Source organism: Oncorhynchus mykiss, chromosome 4, assembly GCF_057628025.1.
Source record: "Oncorhynchus mykiss isolate SJ-2025 chromosome 4, ASM5762802v1, whole genome shotgun sequence".
NCBI classification, from domain to species: domain Eukaryota; kingdom Metazoa; phylum Chordata; class Actinopteri; order Salmoniformes; family Salmonidae; genus Oncorhynchus; species Oncorhynchus mykiss.
The window spans coordinates 16286837-16304169 of record NC_143025.1 but is presented as its reverse complement, the minus strand read 5'-3'; the positions used below and the strand labels follow the sequence as shown (position 1 = coordinate 16304169).

General features: G+C 47.2%; 1 protein-coding gene across 1 annotated transcript; it reads left to right on the top strand.

The window, feature by feature from the left end:
- The first annotated feature begins 1937 nt into the window (after window positions 1-1937).
- Window positions 1938-16883, top strand: LOC149983925 (uncharacterized). The gene is made up of 3 exons (XM_090231280.1): window positions 1938-2242; window positions 13022-13122; window positions 13933-16883. Exons 2-3 carry the CDS (start codon window positions 13060-13062, stop codon window positions 14845-14847), a joined length of 978 nt encoding a protein of 325 aa, XP_090087406.1. The 5' UTR covers window positions 1938-2242; window positions 13022-13059; the 3' UTR covers window positions 14848-16883.
- The last annotated feature ends 450 nt before the right edge of the window (window positions 16884-17333 follow it).

Here is a 17333-nt window from a genome sequence, read left to right as displayed (position 1 = left end):
ATCATCTCCTTTGTCTTGGTTACTTTGAGGGATAGGTTGTTATTCTGGCCCCACCGGCCAGGTCTCTGACCTTCTCCCTATAGGCTGTCTCATTGTTGTCGGTGATCAGGCCTACGGTACCTTTCCAGGAACAGGGTAGGAGAGCCCTGAACAAGAAGAAGATGGCTACCAGAAGGAAAAACACTTGGCTGCAATTTCAAACATACATAATGGAGACAAGAGACGGACAGTGCAGTAGAATACAATTCATAATCATCCAACACCAAGACCGGATAGTCTAAGAAAATACAAACTTTTATCATTTTCCTTAAGCTCCCACGCATTCCTGACTAACCCCCCTCACTGTCTTCTTCTTCTGTGAACATGTTGCAATAACCTCAGTGGTGACCCTTTAGCTTAAATCAGAGATGAAAAATGCAGAATAACAAAATGGTGGTCCTGTACAAGTGTTCTGAACAAGGAGGAGGAGGAGAACGATATCCCGAAGCTATTGCTGTGTGTGGCACACGGTGTCATGACAGATGAGTAACTTAACTTCAGTACTCTAAGGGCATCTCCTGTCTCTCTTCCCTCAGTGAATTGTGTAACCTTTTAAGGAAAGGAGGAAGGAGGAATGCTCACTTTTAGTCTGATAAGAAAATAGCTTCCCCAATGAGAGATAGAGAGAACGAAGGAAAGTAAGAGAGGAGAAATTGTCTGAGGTGAGTTTGGCATCTGTCCATAGAAACCATTAAAGATCCAGAGTGTGTGGAGGACGTGGTGCACTCCTCATCTCCCTTTCCCAGGTTTGCACTCTAGCTACCTCCCAAATTGCTCCATATCCCCTATACAGTGCACTACTGGTCAAAAGTAGTGCACTCTATAGGGAATAGTGTGCAATTTGGGACACATCCTCGGTCTGTTCTGCTCTGTCTACTGGGGCTGTTCTGTTGTAAATACTGGCCACTGGTTAAAGTGACGGCCGGACTACATAACTCTTTCTTTGGAGGGATTAACTGCCAGACCAGACCTGGGGAGACCTGTGCCATCGCTGCCATCCACTTGAGCTTTTAACACAGTTCACATGGATCCCAGGTCCCCTCCCGCAGGATGAGATTCTTGGTCCACTGCAGGGCTCCACTTACGGAGCAGGACATTCCATTAGCACTAAGAGGCAATCTGAACCCATTTACTGGGTTATCATCAAACTGGACGTTGACATGTTAATGTGATAATAAGGGTGGAAGAAGGACCAGGTTTTTCAGACACACACAGACAGTGTTGACAACTTGCAGGGTAGTACATCATTCTCATGTGGCTGAAAGCAAAGATGAAAGAAAACAATGAAGGCAACGATACACTGGCTGAAGAGGAAACCACAGGAAAGTACACAATGGTACCATAGACCTTAAGAGAAAGGTTTTAGGAGACTAGGGAGGAGTGAGTAGGCCACTGGGGAATTATCAGCGGTCGTGGTTAGCGTGCTCATGATGGAGAAGGTGATGAATATTCTATGAGTAGTGTTCTTGTTCGCATGTATCGTCAGGCTAGATAGGCCACCTAAGAGGCTCACGGTTCTCAACTCCTTCCATAGACTTACACAGTACAGATGTATGAAATTCATTTGAGACAGTTTGCTATAGCAGGAAAATAATCCTGCACCAACTGGAAATGTGAATTATTATGTGGATTATAATTAAACAACCTTTTTTATGGGTTGATATATTTTTCGTAAGGGAAAATCAAGACAGATTTCTAAGTGGAAATTACAAACTTCAAAAACCTTTTTAAACCTCAAATACACTCCACGTTTTACATTTCCTGCATTGCGGGAAAGTTATCCTATAACAGGGTGATCAAATTAAGATCCTACATCTGTAATTGTGACTTCCTCCATCCTATCAGAGCTCTTGCTATATGAACTGACATGTTGTCTATCCAATCAAAGAATCAGATAATGAATCTAGTAATGTAGCATTAGCTACAGCTATAGATAGAACTGCAGTGCATACAATGTGGTGAGTAGTTGACTCAAAGAGAGAGAAAGACAATAGTTGAACAGTTTTGTACAGATTCATTTATATATATAGAGAGAGAGCTAGCTATATTTCATTGTATTTTTATCTTCTTAGTTTACCTTTCACATACTTAGCTAATGCAGCTAATTTAGCTTACTCAACAACGTGACTCATACAAAGAGGAATGCTATTTATGTGAGCCAACTGGCTAAGGCTATCAAACACGACAACTTGTCCAAGTCAAGGTAAGCTTTTTGTTTTATAAATGTATTGCCACAGGGGCCCACCGGTCTAACTGCTAAACTGTGTGTGTGTACACATGGATTGGATTATGGGTTTACTAATTTGTTGGTAGTTTTGGTTGTAGTTTTTTGACTATAGCGTTAATATGGTGACAACAATATAGGCTGTGTAGCGGTTAGCGGTTATGGTATGAAGGTTGTCTTGGAAAGAGTTTTGCGCCTGATCATAGACAGCTGTTGTGCACTAAAGTCCACAACTGAAGGGAAAAGGTGAGAGGAGGAGAACACATAGATGAGAGAAGGAATTATGCAAGGAACGATGCTATATGTGAACTGTGTGTGCTAGTGATAAGGGGTGTATTCATTCTATTACAGCACTTTTCTTAAATGCACGTAAACGGAACGAAAAGGGGAGGGACCAACCTGATTTTGTCCAATAGAAACTCTTATTTTAGTTGCAAAGCGGAACGTTTTGCAAGTGTTTGGACTAGTGGACTAGTGTGCCTTTGTGTTAAATGTGTCACTGTCTGTCATCTTGATTACTCCAATTTATCTCTCAACTTGTGCACCTACGTTATAAACTTTATAAACTAATTTGTAGGCTAGGTTGTAGGAAGCTCATAACGGTTATAGGGCAAATTCAAGTATCATGTATTAGCCTAAACCTATCAATGTTACATTGAGCTGGGTGAATGGAATATGAACGACAGTCAGACAGTATGCTGTAATAGAAGGCCATGCTAATTAATAAATAAATTGTCCACCCTAATCTTGAACGGCACTGAATGCCACTGCCACCCATCCAGCCACCCACCTTCCCAGCCAGCCGTTGGGCCGGCCAGTTGGTCGTTCGCTGTGGGCTGAAGAGCTACAAGGGGATTAGCTGCAGTGGGAGTACTGCCAATAATCCTAGCACTCTATTGTTTTGCAGCCCAGAGGTGAAATGAAACATGGCCCAGAGTCCCTAACCCTAGAAACACTCAATGATCTTAGATTGTAGATTCACTCATATTCACAGTGGCTGTAGTATTACCACAGGTGTATTGGTTTTAAATCAACAAAAGTAGGTGTAAAATAATTGGGCAATGAAACTAACATAACTGCGAGAGACCTATTTTTGTAACTACAAATGTATTCTAAAGGGCCAAGCCAAGCTTTCGTGTGTTGTGTTTTACTGCATTATCCATCCACTTCAAACTCTGAATTTGTGCGTAACGTGAATTAGCACAATAGAAGCTCCTAAAATATGAGATCAGATGAGTGCTGTAGAAACCAGGCTCATTGCCAAGAAATGATCACTAATCCCTCTGGGCTCACAGAGTAGGAAGGAAAGTGTGTGTGAGTGAGTGTGGGTGTGTGTGTGTGTGTGTGTGTGTGTTTTGCCAGTTCAACATAACCCCCCTTCCCCTTTGACCAGCCTTACATCCAAAACAGTCACAATGGCTAGTTAAACATTACAAGAGAGCGCTGAAGGAGCATGAACCACCTGGCACTACGGAACAACATAGCCAGTGTTTCTCAATACCAACAACATTAATAAAGTAAACCTGCATCAATCGACACTGACACAAACACAATCAAACAAATGTTGAGAGGTGTGTTGGTTCCGAGTGTCTTTAAGTATTAATTCGTTGTTGATCAAGTTTCAAATCTGATTCCATTTTAGCTCTGACAACTTTTATTCACTTACTAACTCAGTTGTTTATGCATCGCGGATATAATTATTGCTTACTTTACAGCTGTTAGTACTTTTATAGCGGTTGCAAATACTGTATGCTTTGACCTCAAATTGGGTATTATGCATACATCTTTCCTGTTTTTCTATGCGCTCCCAGTGACAACTGAGAAAAGTTTCTCAAAACAAAGCTGTTTTTTTTATTAATTGTTGGCTGAAGGTGAAACCCTCACTGAACTGACCTCCCCATCTTCCAACTCTCATCCACCCTGTCCGCCCCGAGAATGAACTACTAAAATAAAAATTACAGAGCAGCCCTCTTCTCTTCTCTCCCTCCCCTGCCATGAGCAAACACATACCGTCAGGCTGCGACAAAGCCTTCCCATGCATGTCTGCATAACAGCCTCCAATATCCCCACGGAAACCACAGAGAGATGAATTAACCCACACACATCTCACAGCGGAGAGAGAGGAAGGAGAGGGAGGACCGAGCCCAGGACAGTGTGTTACGAAGGGTATGCCACGCAGAGTTCACAGGTCACGACTGAACTAGGCTGTGGCTCAACAGATTCTTCAGTCACTATTTCTACTGGAAGTCATGTATTATTCTATTCAACAAGTTTAGCAGTAGTAATTTACATAAGATATTAACAGGCCTATTAAGGATTCATAAGCAGCCCTGGATTACATCTTCTTTTTTTAAGAGAGAGTAGTACTAATCAAACTATTAGTCTGTTTGTCTAAATATTAGGATGTTTGATAGAACTTTGGTAAAACTCTGTTTCTTTCTGAGTTTGTCAGGATGTGAATGTGAGAAAAGCTGCAGTTAGTCAGTTGTTATTCATAAGAGAATAGCTGTTAGACATGCAGGTCCATCACTTCTTTCACTGTCTTTTGTTCTCTGTTGACTTTCTCTATTTATTCAACTCTACCATTTTGTTCCTGAAATAAACTGGCAGTCACAGAAAGAGCTTGATAGATCTTTTTTGAGGAAACCACTAACACCTCAACTGTTTGCCAAGAGCAAAGCATTCACTTATTTGCTAATCATACATCCAAAACAAAATACAAAGAACATGTTAAGCTCATGGAATCGACCACAAACATGACACAAACCTTATTTCCCCTAACATGGTAAAAATGAGCAACGGCAAACACAAATAAAGTGTTGTGCCAGTCGTTTCTTTCCCATGCTGATGGGAGCTAGCGAGGCAGAATGAACCAAACAGAAAAACATCCTGAGAGCCTGCCAAGGGAAACACCAGGTGACACCTCACTATCACATCTGTCTGGCTGGACCAACCCAGACCTACAGATCAACACACTCTCATTCTCTGGTTCCTTTGGTTGCAGACACCTGCACCATTACTTTTGATCTACCTGTTTGTAGCCCTGGTTGAATATTCCCTGTCCTCTGCATGATAACTAAGTAGCTGCGCTCACTCATACACTCACACACACACCCTCACACACTCCCTCAAGCACACACACACACACACACGCACACACACACACACACACACACACACACCACAAACCATGTATCTCATTAACCATGCCACTTAGTATACACTTAACTGCCCAAAACCTTTTAGATATGTCAATTTATCACAGTCTCCCAGTCTCCCAGTCAGATGGCCAATGATTCATCTGTGTAGGTAGACATAGGATGCAGTCTCGTCCGGCCCTGCTGGTGCCCCTACCCCATCGCTCTGACGCCTGACACCTCAAATGGAGCCTTTGTTCACACACACACAAGCGAGCACACACACACAGCCAGTCGGTCCGACCAAGCAGCACCCTGCCTCCCTCCCTAGGGCCCCAGAGCCCCTCTAAAACAGCCACCCCTCAGAGAGAGAGAGCTCAAACAGTTCCCCTGCCAGCCAGGTTATGCCACAGTGACAAGGAAGGACAACAGATTGTTTTATACATTTATTTAACCATGTAGGCCAGTTGAGAACAAGTTCTCATTTACAACTGTGACCTGGCCAAGATAAAGCAAAGCAGTGCGACATAAACAACAACACAGAGTTACATATGGAATAAACAAACGTACAGTCAATAACACAATCGAAACATCTATATACAGTGTGTGCAAATGTAGTAAGATTAGGGAGGTAAGGCAATAAATAGACCGTAGTGGCGATATAATTACAATTTAGCATTAACACTGGAGTGATCATAGATGATCAGACAACAGAAGGAGAGGTGCTCATCGATCCCAACTGTAGTAGACAGAGATTCCTCAGGGTTGTTGAGTGACTTTCCCTCCCTGAGTCTGCTGTCTGACCTGACAGGCTGAGGGACACGGGGGAGGTGGGGGAGGTTGTGGGGAGGAGGTGCTCAGGGGACGTCATGAGAGAGAAAGCAAGCAGGACTGCAGGTGAACCTCCCAGGCACGGAGAGTCAACATGTTTCCTTGCCAACGGTTAAACCAGACCAGTAACTCACAGGGGCACCACACCCATTCACAGATACTGTATGTCGATGATGGATACATACAGTGTAGTGCTCATGTAAAGGGGAAGTGGTTGGTTGAGATGACTAACAGTATCTGAGACCTGAAGACTCCTGTTAGCTCCCAGATATCATCCCTAGGCTTTACCTCAGTGGGATAATGCAGTGTTGAGCTGCGCAATCGACCCCAGATCGGTCACACTCATGCCATTCTCTCATTAGAATAACAAATATCTAGTTTCCGTTGGACTTCATTAGAAAAGTATTATGAAAGACACTCCTGATCACTTTGGGTGCCTTAGCTGGTAGCCCTTTTCCATGGTTTCATGCGTCCATCTTGTCACATTAACTGAGACTCAGAGCGAGAGCACTGAAGCAGTAGAACAGGCCAATGCCAAAATGGATTATAGAACTTAGAGGTTAAGCATGGCCCAACTCAACACAGTTATCTCCTGGGGTTACGTACTGTTTCAATAGACTCCCCAACAGTCCAAATCTCTTTACTCCACAGCACTCCCTATAACCAAAGGTTGCGTAACGGCCCCCTAAAGTGCACTTTGTACGGAATAGGGTGCCATTTCGGATGCAGCCAATAATATTGTACCTTACCTCACCCCCTGATTCCTCCTCCTTTCCTAACCACACAGCCCCTCTGTCTCTCGCTGTGTGTCAGGCAGGCAGGCTGGCCTGCATGTGCACTGTTCATCTCACAGTGAGCCTGGAGCCAAGATTTGAGTTGTGCAGTGAGTCATGGTTTCACCCAGAGCAGAGCAGAGAGGGGAGGAGCAGGGCAGAGAGGGGAAGAGCAGGGAAGAGAGGGGAAGAGCAGGGCAGGGCAGAGAGGGGCAGAGCAGGACAGGGCAGAGAGAGGCAGAGCAGGGCAGAGAGGGGCAGGGAAGGCAGAGCAGGGGCAGAGCAGGGCGGCAGAGCAGAGAGGGGTAGAGCAGGGTAGAGAGGTGAAGAGCAGGGCAGAGCAGGGCAGAGAGGGGAAGAGCAAGGCAGGGCAGAGAGGGGCAGAGCAGGTCAGAGAGGGGAAAGCAGGGCAGGGCAGAGAGGGGTGTGGCAGAGAGGGGCAGAGCAGGGCATAGAGGGGCAGAGCAGGGCAGGGCAGAGAGGGTAAGAGCAGGGCAGGGCAGAGAGGGACAGGGCAGAGAAGGGGCAGAGCAGGGCAGGGCAGAGAGGGGAAGAGATGGGCAGGGCAGAGAGTGGCAGAGTAGTGCAGGGCATAGAGGGGCAGAGCAGGGCAGAGAGGGGCAGGGCAGAGAGGGGCAGAGCAGGGCCGGGCAGAGCAGAGAGGGGTAGAGGGGAAAGGGTAGAGAGGTGAAGAGCAGGGCAGAGCAGGGCAGAGGGGGGAAGAGCAGGGCAGGGCAGAGAGGGGCCGGGCAGAGAGGGGAAGAGCAGGGCAGGGCAGAGAGGGGAAGAGCAGGGCAGGGCAGAGAGGGGCAGGGCAGAGAGGGGCAGAGAGGGGCAGGGCAGAGAGGGGCAGAGAGGGGCAGAGCAGTGCAGGGCATAGAGGGGCAGAGCAGGGCAGAAAGGGGCAGGGTAGAGAGGGGCAGAGAAGGTCAGGGCAGGGCAGGGCAGAGAGGGTCAGGGCATAGAGGGGAAGAGCGGGGCAGGGCAGAGAGGGGCATGGAGGGGAAGAGTAGGGCAGGGTAGAGAGGGTCAGGGCATAGAGGGGCAGAGCAGGGCAGAGAGGGGCAGAGCATAGGGGGTCAGAGCATGGAAGGGCAGAGAGGGGAAGAGCAGGGCAGGGCAGAGAGAGGAAGAGCAGGGCAGAGATGGGAAAAGCGGGGCAGGGCAGAGAGGGGCAGAGCAGGGCAGAGAGGGGAAGAGCAGGGCAGGGCATTTTATGGGCAGAGCAGGACAGAGAGGGGCAGGGCATGGAAGGGCAGAGAGGGGAAGAGCAGGGCAGGGCATAGAGGGGCAGAGCAGGGCAGGGCAGAGAAGAGAAGAGTAGGGCAGGGCATAGAGGGGCAGAGCAGGGCAGGGCAGAGAGGGGAAGAGCAGGGCAGGGCATTTTATGGGCAGAGCAGGGCAGAGAGGGGCAGGGCAAGGCAGAGAGGGGCAGAGCAGGGCCGGGCAGAGCAGAGAGGGGTAGAGCATTGCAGGGCAGAGAGGAAGAGCAGGGAAGAGAGGGAAGAGCAGGGCAGAGAGGGGCAGGGCAAGGCAGAGAGGGGAAGAGCAGGGCAGAGAGGGGAAGAGCAGGGCAGAGCAGGGCAGGGCAGACGAGGAGCATGCTGCTACAGCTGGATGTTAAACAGACCAGTTGCTTCCTGCTGAGTCAAACCCACAACTCTCATAAAGTCATTATGCAGTAATTAGCCTGTGTGTTATATAGTGGATAGGTAGAGGAGGAAAGTGAAACTTCAGCACACTCAGGTCACAGATTGCTATTGCAGGGGTCTAGCCCGTGAACAAGTTGTGTGTTATTTGATAACATTTAATGTCAACACTTACTTAACTTCCATGTAGCTGTTACGGATACAGTTTTGGCCACTGTTAGATTGTATTACTCTTGTTTGTTTTAAAAGTAGACAGTGAAATGGATGAGCTTGTGGCTGGCTTGTGGTCCAAGCCAGATTCTGAGAGTACATCCTGGTCACTGGCTTTGACGAGGATCTGCTGGGCGCATCCGTAGCTTAGCAACGGAGGGCCCGTAAATGTGAGTGGAGAGGGAAACAGGAAAGCAGGCGAGAGAGCGAGAGCGAGAGAGAGAGAGAGAGAGAGAGAGAGAGAGTGTGATGGCTCTTCAAACAAAACGCTCCTCTTCTCCTCTCCACTCCACAGGGCAAACACTACAGCAATTCTCTCCCTGCAGAACAAACAGCAATCAAACATGGCCTGGCCCGCAGATCGTGGAGAGGAGCAGCCTGCAGTGCTGAGAGGGACACGTGAAGAAAGGGGCTTTCTTGTACCCCTGCTCTGGCCGGCCCCACAGCCAGGGGCTGACCTATCCTACCACTGGGCTTCTGTCTGGACTGGAGTTCTGAGGTTTCTACTATTGCCAGGGGGTAATGTTGGGGCTGGGGCTAGGGTTAGGACTGCTGCTGGGACTGGGGCTAGGGTTAGGACTGCTGCTGGGACTGGGGCTAGGTTTAGGACTGCTGCTGGGACTGGGGCTAGGATTAGGACTGCTGCTGGGACTGGGGCTAGGGTTAGGACTGCTGCTGGGGCTGGGGCTAGGGTTAGGACTGCTGCTGGGACTGGGGCTAGGATTAGGACTGCTGCTGGGACTGGGGCTAGGATTAGGACTGCTGCTGGGACTGGGGCTAGGGTTAGGACTGCTGCTGGGGCTGGGGCTAGGGTTAGGACTGCTGCTGGGACTGGGGCTAGGATTAGGACTGCTGCTGGGACTGGGGCTAGGGTTAGGACTGCTGCTGGGGCTGGGGCTAGGGTTAGGACTGCTGCTGGGACTGGGGCTAGGGTTAGGACTGCTGCTGGGACTGGGGCTAGGGTTAGGACTGCTGCTGGGACTGGGGCTAGGGTTAGGACTGCTGCTGGGACTGGGGCTAGTGTTAGGACTGCTGCTGGGACTGGGGCTAGGGTTAGGACTGCTGCTGGGACTGGGACTAGGGTTAGGACTGCTGCTGGGACTGGGGCTAGGGTAGGGGTTCTGGAGGTAAGGGTTAGGATATTGCTAGGGATAGGTATGAGCAGGGGTGTGGACATAAAGCTAGGGTTATGGTTATGGTTATAGTTAGGGCTGGAGGGTCTGAGGGCCCAGTTGGAGTACAGCAAAGGTCTGGCTGGAATGAGGAGCCGTGGCCTGGAGGGCTGTTTGTCACCAGTCTGCTACTGTGGCTCCCAGTGAGTGGTGATGGTAGAGGTCCGCAGGGCATGGAGCAGACCCAGCATACCCAGCCGGGGCGCCAGCTGCACCCAACACATGAGGAGCTGATGGCAGGTACAACAGGTGCTCTGCCCGGAAACCACAACCATGGCTTTTATCAGCCATTAAATTAATGACACAGAGATCATCATGGGCTGGTTGATGAACATCTTCAGTTTAATGAATGATTTAATTGAAACGTCAATCCTGATGTGTGAGGAGAGCCAAAGGGCAAGGGGACGAAAGAAAGACAGAAAGACAGAAGGAGAGAGAGAGAAAACAACTTTGATTAAGTAAAGCTCAGCTATTGATCTCAGATCAAAGGTGGAACGTTAATTTAAAGCAGGGGGATTTTTAACCCCAAGGCTACTGTGCCTCTGAAGACCTTCAAAGGACATCACTGGATACGGGACAGTGGTGTCAGATGAAATTGCTCAATGTCCCAGTCTTTCTGAAATGAGTACGCAGACAAAATGCCTTAAAGGGTATGATGTGACTGTGAATCATGTTTGTATCCTCAGTCTTTTGAAGAGTGGAAATCATGTTGTCTTCATTCTAAAGGAGACAACAGATATATGTGCAACAATGCCCCTCCCCTGGCTTCCACACAATCACAGAGACAACAGATATATGTGCAACAATGCCCCTCCCCTGGCTTCCACACAATCACAGTAATACTCACAAACATCATGGAACGACCACAGATTACAGGCCACTTCCCTGGGAATGACAACTGCCCAAAACCAGGGCAAAACAAGCAATTTCCTCCATGACACGCTACCATTACAAATGCATCAGGTTCTGCGTGGAATTCAGGTCCCCCCCTCCCCTTTTTATGTTAAATGTCTTTATATATACATTTCTTAAAGTTGAACACGTACTTGTGATTCTTAAGATAAGAGATTACCCATTACCTTGTGTGCTGCCGGCAGAATAAACAGTGTTTATGTGTGTTCGTATCCTGTTGCCGTGGTAACACAGCACCAAGCCAGGAACACAACAGAACACAGGCTGAACCAGCTGACCTCACACTGAAAGATACGCCATGCAGTCAGTGGCTCAGGAAACATGAGGAATGATACTCCATGCTCAACATAGCCTACTTTCAGAGTACCTAATTCACACAAGGGCTACACAAATCCAGTTGATATTCATGGGCTCAAAGTAGATTTTGACAAACCTTTCTTTTCTATTTTTCTCGCTATCCTACACTTTAAAAAAATGTGTTTATCTTCCTCCACACACACACACACACATGCACACACACACACACACACACACACACACACACATACTTACACCTGCACCACAGCACTAAGAAACACCACAGCAAGAAGCCCTTTTTGAGATCACAAAAACTGCGTGAAAACATTAAGACCTCTTAAAGGGGCAATCTGCAGTTGCTACATGCATTTTTGGAATTCATGATATGATTCTTGAAGAATATAACTTAGAATTGCCTGAGGGAGCTTAGTTCAACTGTCGTACCCATCAGAACCCAAAATATAAGTTTGTTTTACTCCAATGTTTGCAGTGGTGACCCGTCATTCAAACAGAGCCCCTGTTTTGCATGTTATTTTGGCGTTAATACGTGTCACATATCAGTTTTCAAATAATGTCAAATAAATAAATAATTTAGTTAATAAAGCCACATACAAACAATTTTTTGCTTTCTTGAGTAAGGCAGCTCAAAAATGCAGGTGTTTAAGCCTAGCTCAGGGCTTTCTGTAGAGGTGGGCAGCCAGCAGAAAATACAGAGCATAGGGGTTGGTAATGTTCTCTAGTTGTGCCATGATTGGCTCAGTGTTCTGTCAGTCATGGGGACACTACATCACTGCAAAATCTACGGGGAGAGCTCGAAAAATCAAGCCCCTTGGGTGCTGCCATATATTTACGTACATTAGAAGTGCCCATCCAAGAAGGCTCAAGGTCATTGGCCACAGATAAAATTACGTCAAATCACGTTATAACTACCATAGCTTTGATTGGACTGATCATGGCAACATCATACTTTCAAAATCTTAGCTTGCAAGCTAGACAAGCAGTCATCATCATGAATCAAGTCGACAATCTACTGGCAAATTCTTTTCAATCTTTGTCATATTTATTTTTCTTTCATTAACCTTTCTTTAACTAGGCGAGCCATTTAAGAACAAATTCTTATTTTACAATGACGACCTACCCCGGCCAAACCCTCCCCTAACCCGGACGACGCTGGGCCAATTGTGCCCTATGGGACTCCCGATCACGGCCGGTTGTGATACAGCCTGAGATCGAACTAGGGTTTGTAGTGATGTTTCTAGCACTGAGATGCAGTGCCTTAGACTGCTGCACCACTCAGGAGCCCCAAATGAAGAGAAATTATAGATAAAACGTATCGCTGCTCATCGGCCATTGGACAAAAACATTACACAAGTTGGAAATTGCAAATTCAACAATGAATGGTTTGGAAGGAATCAGTGGCTAACTGCAAGCGTTGCAAAAGCATTGCAATCACTAGCCTGCTATTCAGTGGAAAGGGTGCGTGGTCCAAGTCTGGGTTTAAGGGTCTCTTTTCCAAGCTTAAAAGGCTAAACATTCACATGCAACACCATGGCATGGACCAGAAAAGGTTGAATACATTGGCCATGCTGTCAATCCAGCTGTTCAAAACATCTGGAAACTCGGAACTGGGAAATCTCAGACTTCACTCAGTTCAAGACAACTGGGAACACAGTAGAAAACGATCTTCGACTGGGAAAATACATTTTGAACGGTCATCCAACTCTGAATTCCAAGTCGGGAACATCACTGACATTATGATTCAACCTTGTTTTTTCAGAGTTCCAAGTTGTCTTGAAAGCACCGTAAATCCAGAGAATGTCAGACCTTGATGACAAAATTTGCCCACAAGAAGGATCGCTACGCCACCTTCCTGTTCAAGTGAGTCCAAAAATGTCTTGTATGCTGCTGCATAAATTATATAATATAACAGGGAGATATGTATCCTGTAGCCAGTGGTGGAAAAAGTACCCAATTGTCATATTTGAGAAAAAGTATGGATACCTTAATAGAAAATTAGTCAAGTAAAAGTTAAATTTACCCAGTAAAATACTACTTGAGTAAAAGTTTTAAAGTATTTGGTTTGAAATATACTTCAGTATCAAAAGTACATTTAATTGTAAAAAATATATATACTTAAGTATCAAAAGTAAAAGTACAAGTATAAATAATTTCAAATTGTAAATATTAAGCAAACTAGATTCGTTTTTTAAAATTTATTACGGATAGCCAGACTACAACATGATTTACAAATGAAGCATTTTTGTTTAGTGAGTCCTCCAGTTCAGAGGCAGTTCTGCCGAAATCACAACTTCTGCCGAAGTCGGCTCCTCTCCTTGTTCGGGCGCCGTTCAGCTGTCGACGTCACCGGCTTTCTAGCCATCTCCGCTCCATTTTTCATGTATCCATTTGTTTTCTCTTGTTCCCTGCACACCTGGATTTCATTCCCCAATCAATTCATATGTATATATTCATCTGTTCCCCATCATGTCTTTGTGTAGGATTGTTTCTGTTATGTGTATTTTGATATTGTGGTTATTGTTACGCGCATTACTTTTTGTAGATGTTCTGTGTTTTGGGCACATTTTATGTTACTTGGTGCTGTCATTTTGACCGGAAATAAAAGTGTGCCTGTTCACTACACTCTGCTCTCCTGCGCCTGACTTCACCTCCTATACACAATCCTAACAGAATCCTACACCTACCATGGAGTCAGCAGGAGCAGGAACACCGGTCAGAGGAGTCGAGGAACGGGTCCAGGAACATGCGGCTATGCTACATCATCTCGGTGACATGATGGATCGCTCTGTCCAGACCAAGGTCTCTCCAGCGTCTCTACCCGTCCCGTCCAGATCCAGCTCCAGTGGAATACGTCTTTCCCTTCCCAGGTCGTGTGACGGGACGGCCGCACATTGCCAGGGGTGCCTCTTGGGGAGAGCTCATGCCTCTCAGAGAGAGCACTGGAGTGGGCAAACGCCGTGTGGGGAGAGGAAGAAGCGGCGTTGGACCACTTCGAGGAGTTTACCCATCTTTGACCATCCACCCGAAGGTAGAGTGGTGGGTGAACAACTCTTCCATTGGAGGCAGGGGACGAGGAAAGCACGGGATTTCGCGTTGGAGTTCCGGACCTTGGCCACCAGAGCAGGATGGAACGACAGGGCCCTCATCGATCACTATCGATGCAGCCTGCGTGAGGACGTCCGACGGGGGTTGGCCTGCAGAGACGCCACCATCACTCTCGACCAACTGGTGGATATGTCCATTCAGTTGGATAACCTGTTGGTCATCCGTGGACGTTTCCTGAGGGGGTTCTGTCGGTTCCATCTCCCAGCACTCCCGCTCTGGTTCCCATGGAGTTGGGAGGGGCTGCGCGTAGGGAGGCTGGAGGAGGGGCCTTCACGTGCACCATCTGTGGCCGGTATGTGCTGGGTTGGTCCCTCTGGGAGTCGAGGCAGCAGGCAGGGCACTCTGACGTCATACCTGGTAAGTATGCACCACTCTCATCCAGAGTCCTCTGTTGTCCACCTGTTTGTACCTGTTTGTTTCCCTGAGTTCTCCCCGCATTCCCAGCATAAGGCACTCGTCGATTCAGGCGTTAGCACTTAGTTTAGCACTTTATTAATGCCTGGAAGGGCAATAGTAAAGGGCATACATGTGTTACATACAGTGGGGAGAACAGTGGGTCTGTCATTTTTATCATAGGTACACTTCAACTGTGAGAGACGGAATCTAAAACAAAAATTCAGAAAATCCCATTGTATGATTTTTAAGTAATTCCTTTGCATTTTATTGCATGACATAAGCAGTTGATACATCAGAAAAGCAGAACTTAATATTTGGTACAGAAACCTTTGTTTGCAATTACAGAGATCATACGTTTCCTGTAGTTCTTGACCAGGTTTGCACACACTGCAGCAGGGATTTTGGCCAACTCCTCCATACAGACCTTCTCCAGATCCTTAAGGTTTCGGGGCTGTTGCTAGGCAATACGGACTTTCAGCTCCCTCCAAAGATGTTCTATTGGGTTCAGGTCTGGAGACTGGCTAGGCCACTCCAGGACCTTGAGATGCTTCTTACGGAGTCACTCCTTAGTTGCCCTGGCTGTGTGTTTCGGGTCATTGTCATGCTGGAAGACCCAGCCACGACCCATCTTCAATTCTCTTACTCAGGGAAGGAGGTTGTTGACCAAGAACTTGCGATACATGGCCCCATCTATCCTCCCCTCAATACGGTGCAGTTGTCAGAAAAGCATCCCCAAAGAATGATGTTTCCAACTCCATGCTTCACGGTTGGGATGGTATTCTTGGGGTTATACTCATCCTTCTTCTTCCTCCAAACACGGCGAGTGGAGTTTAGACCAAAAAGCTCTATTTTTGTCTCATCAGACCACATGACCTTCTCCCATTCCTCCTCTGGATCATCCAGATGGTCACTGGCAAACTTCTGACGGGCCTGGACATGCACTGGCTTGAGCAGGGGGACCTTGCTTGCGCTGCAGGATTTTAATCCATGACGGCGTAGTGTGTTACTAATGGTTTTCTTTGAGTCTGTGGTCCCAGCTCTCTTCAGGTCACTGACCAGGTCCTGCCATGTAGTTCTGGTCTGATCCCTCACCTTCCTCATGATCATTGATGCCCCACGAGGTGAGATCTTGCATGGAGCCCCAGACCGAGGGTGATTGACTGTCATCTTGACCTTCTTCCATTTTCAAATAATTGCGCCAACAGTTGTTGCCTTCTCTCCAAGCTGCTTGACTATTTTCCTGTAGCCCATCCCAGCCTTGTGCAGGTCTACAATGTTATCCCTGATGTCCTTACACCCTCTCTGGTCTTGGCCATTGTGGAGAGGTTGGAGTCTGTTTGATTGAGTGTGTGGACAGGTGTTTTTTATACAGGTAACGAGTTCAAACAGGTGCATTCACAGGTAATGAGTGGAGAACAGGAGGGCTTCTTAAAGAAAAACGAACAGGTCTGTGAGAGCCGGAATTCTTACTGGTTGGTAGGTGATCAAATACTTATGTCATGCAATAAAATGCAAATTAATTACTTAAAAATCATACAATGTGATTTTCTGGATTTTTTTTTTTTTCAACTTCACAGTTGAAGTGTACCTATGATGAAAATGACAGACCTCTACATGCTTTGTAAGTAGGAAAACCTGAAAAATCGGCAGTGTATCAAATACTTGTTCCCCTCACTGTATATATACTGTATGTTACAGGAGAAGGTCAATTTGGGAAATGTATTATTATCCCCATTATTCCTGTGGATAGACCTTTTCCGGTTCATGCTCTGGATAGTCGACCATTAGGGTCCGGGCTAATCAGGGAGGCCACCAAAGAGAATTAGTCTCTTTCTCATTGACTCTCCTGCGTTTCCCGTGGTACTAGGCCTTCCCTGGTTGGCTCGTCATAACCCCACCATTTCCTGGCAACAGAGGGCTCTCACGGGGTGGTCGCGAGAGTGCTCTGGAAGGTGTGTAGGGGTTTCCGTTGGTGCTACCATGGTGGAAAGTCCAGACCAGGTCTCCACCGTGCGCATTCCCCCAGAATATGCCGATTTGGCTCTCGCCTTCTGTAAGAAGAAGGCGGCTCAATTACCACCGCATTGACGGGGGGATTGTGCGATAAATCTCCTGGTAGACGCTGCACTTCCCAGGAGTCATGTGTATCCCCTGTCGCATGCGGAGAAGGTGGCTATGGAGACATATGTCTCCGAATCCCTGCGTCAGGGGTACATTCGGTCCTCCACTTCACCCGCCTCCTCGAGTTTATTTTTTATGAAGATGAAGGATGGAGGTCTGTGCCCGTCCATTGATTATAGAGATCTCAATCAATTCACGGTGAGCTACAGTTACCCGCTCGCTACCTCTTATCGCCATGGCGATTGAGTCAATGCACGGGGCGCGCTTCTTCACTAAACTGGATCTCAGGAGTGCGTACAATCTGGTGCGTATCCGAGAGGGAGACGAGTGGAAGACGGCGTTTAGTACCACCTCAGGGCATTATATCATGCTGTACGGGTTGATGAATGCTCCATCAGTCTTCCAATCCTTCGTAGACGAGACTTTCAGGGACCTGCACGGGCAGGGTG

What these genes read in the sequence shown, in the direction of transcription:
- LOC149983925 (XM_090231280.1), top strand. Translation starts at nt 13,060, where the DNA reads ATGTCAGACCTTGATGACAAAATTTGCCCACAAGAAGGATCGCTACGC. An exon ending in TACGCCACCTTCCTGTTCAA is followed by an intron (nt 13,123 to 13,932) that starts GTGAGTCCAAAA and finishes CAATCCTAACAG; the next exon opens with AATCCTACACCTACCATGGA.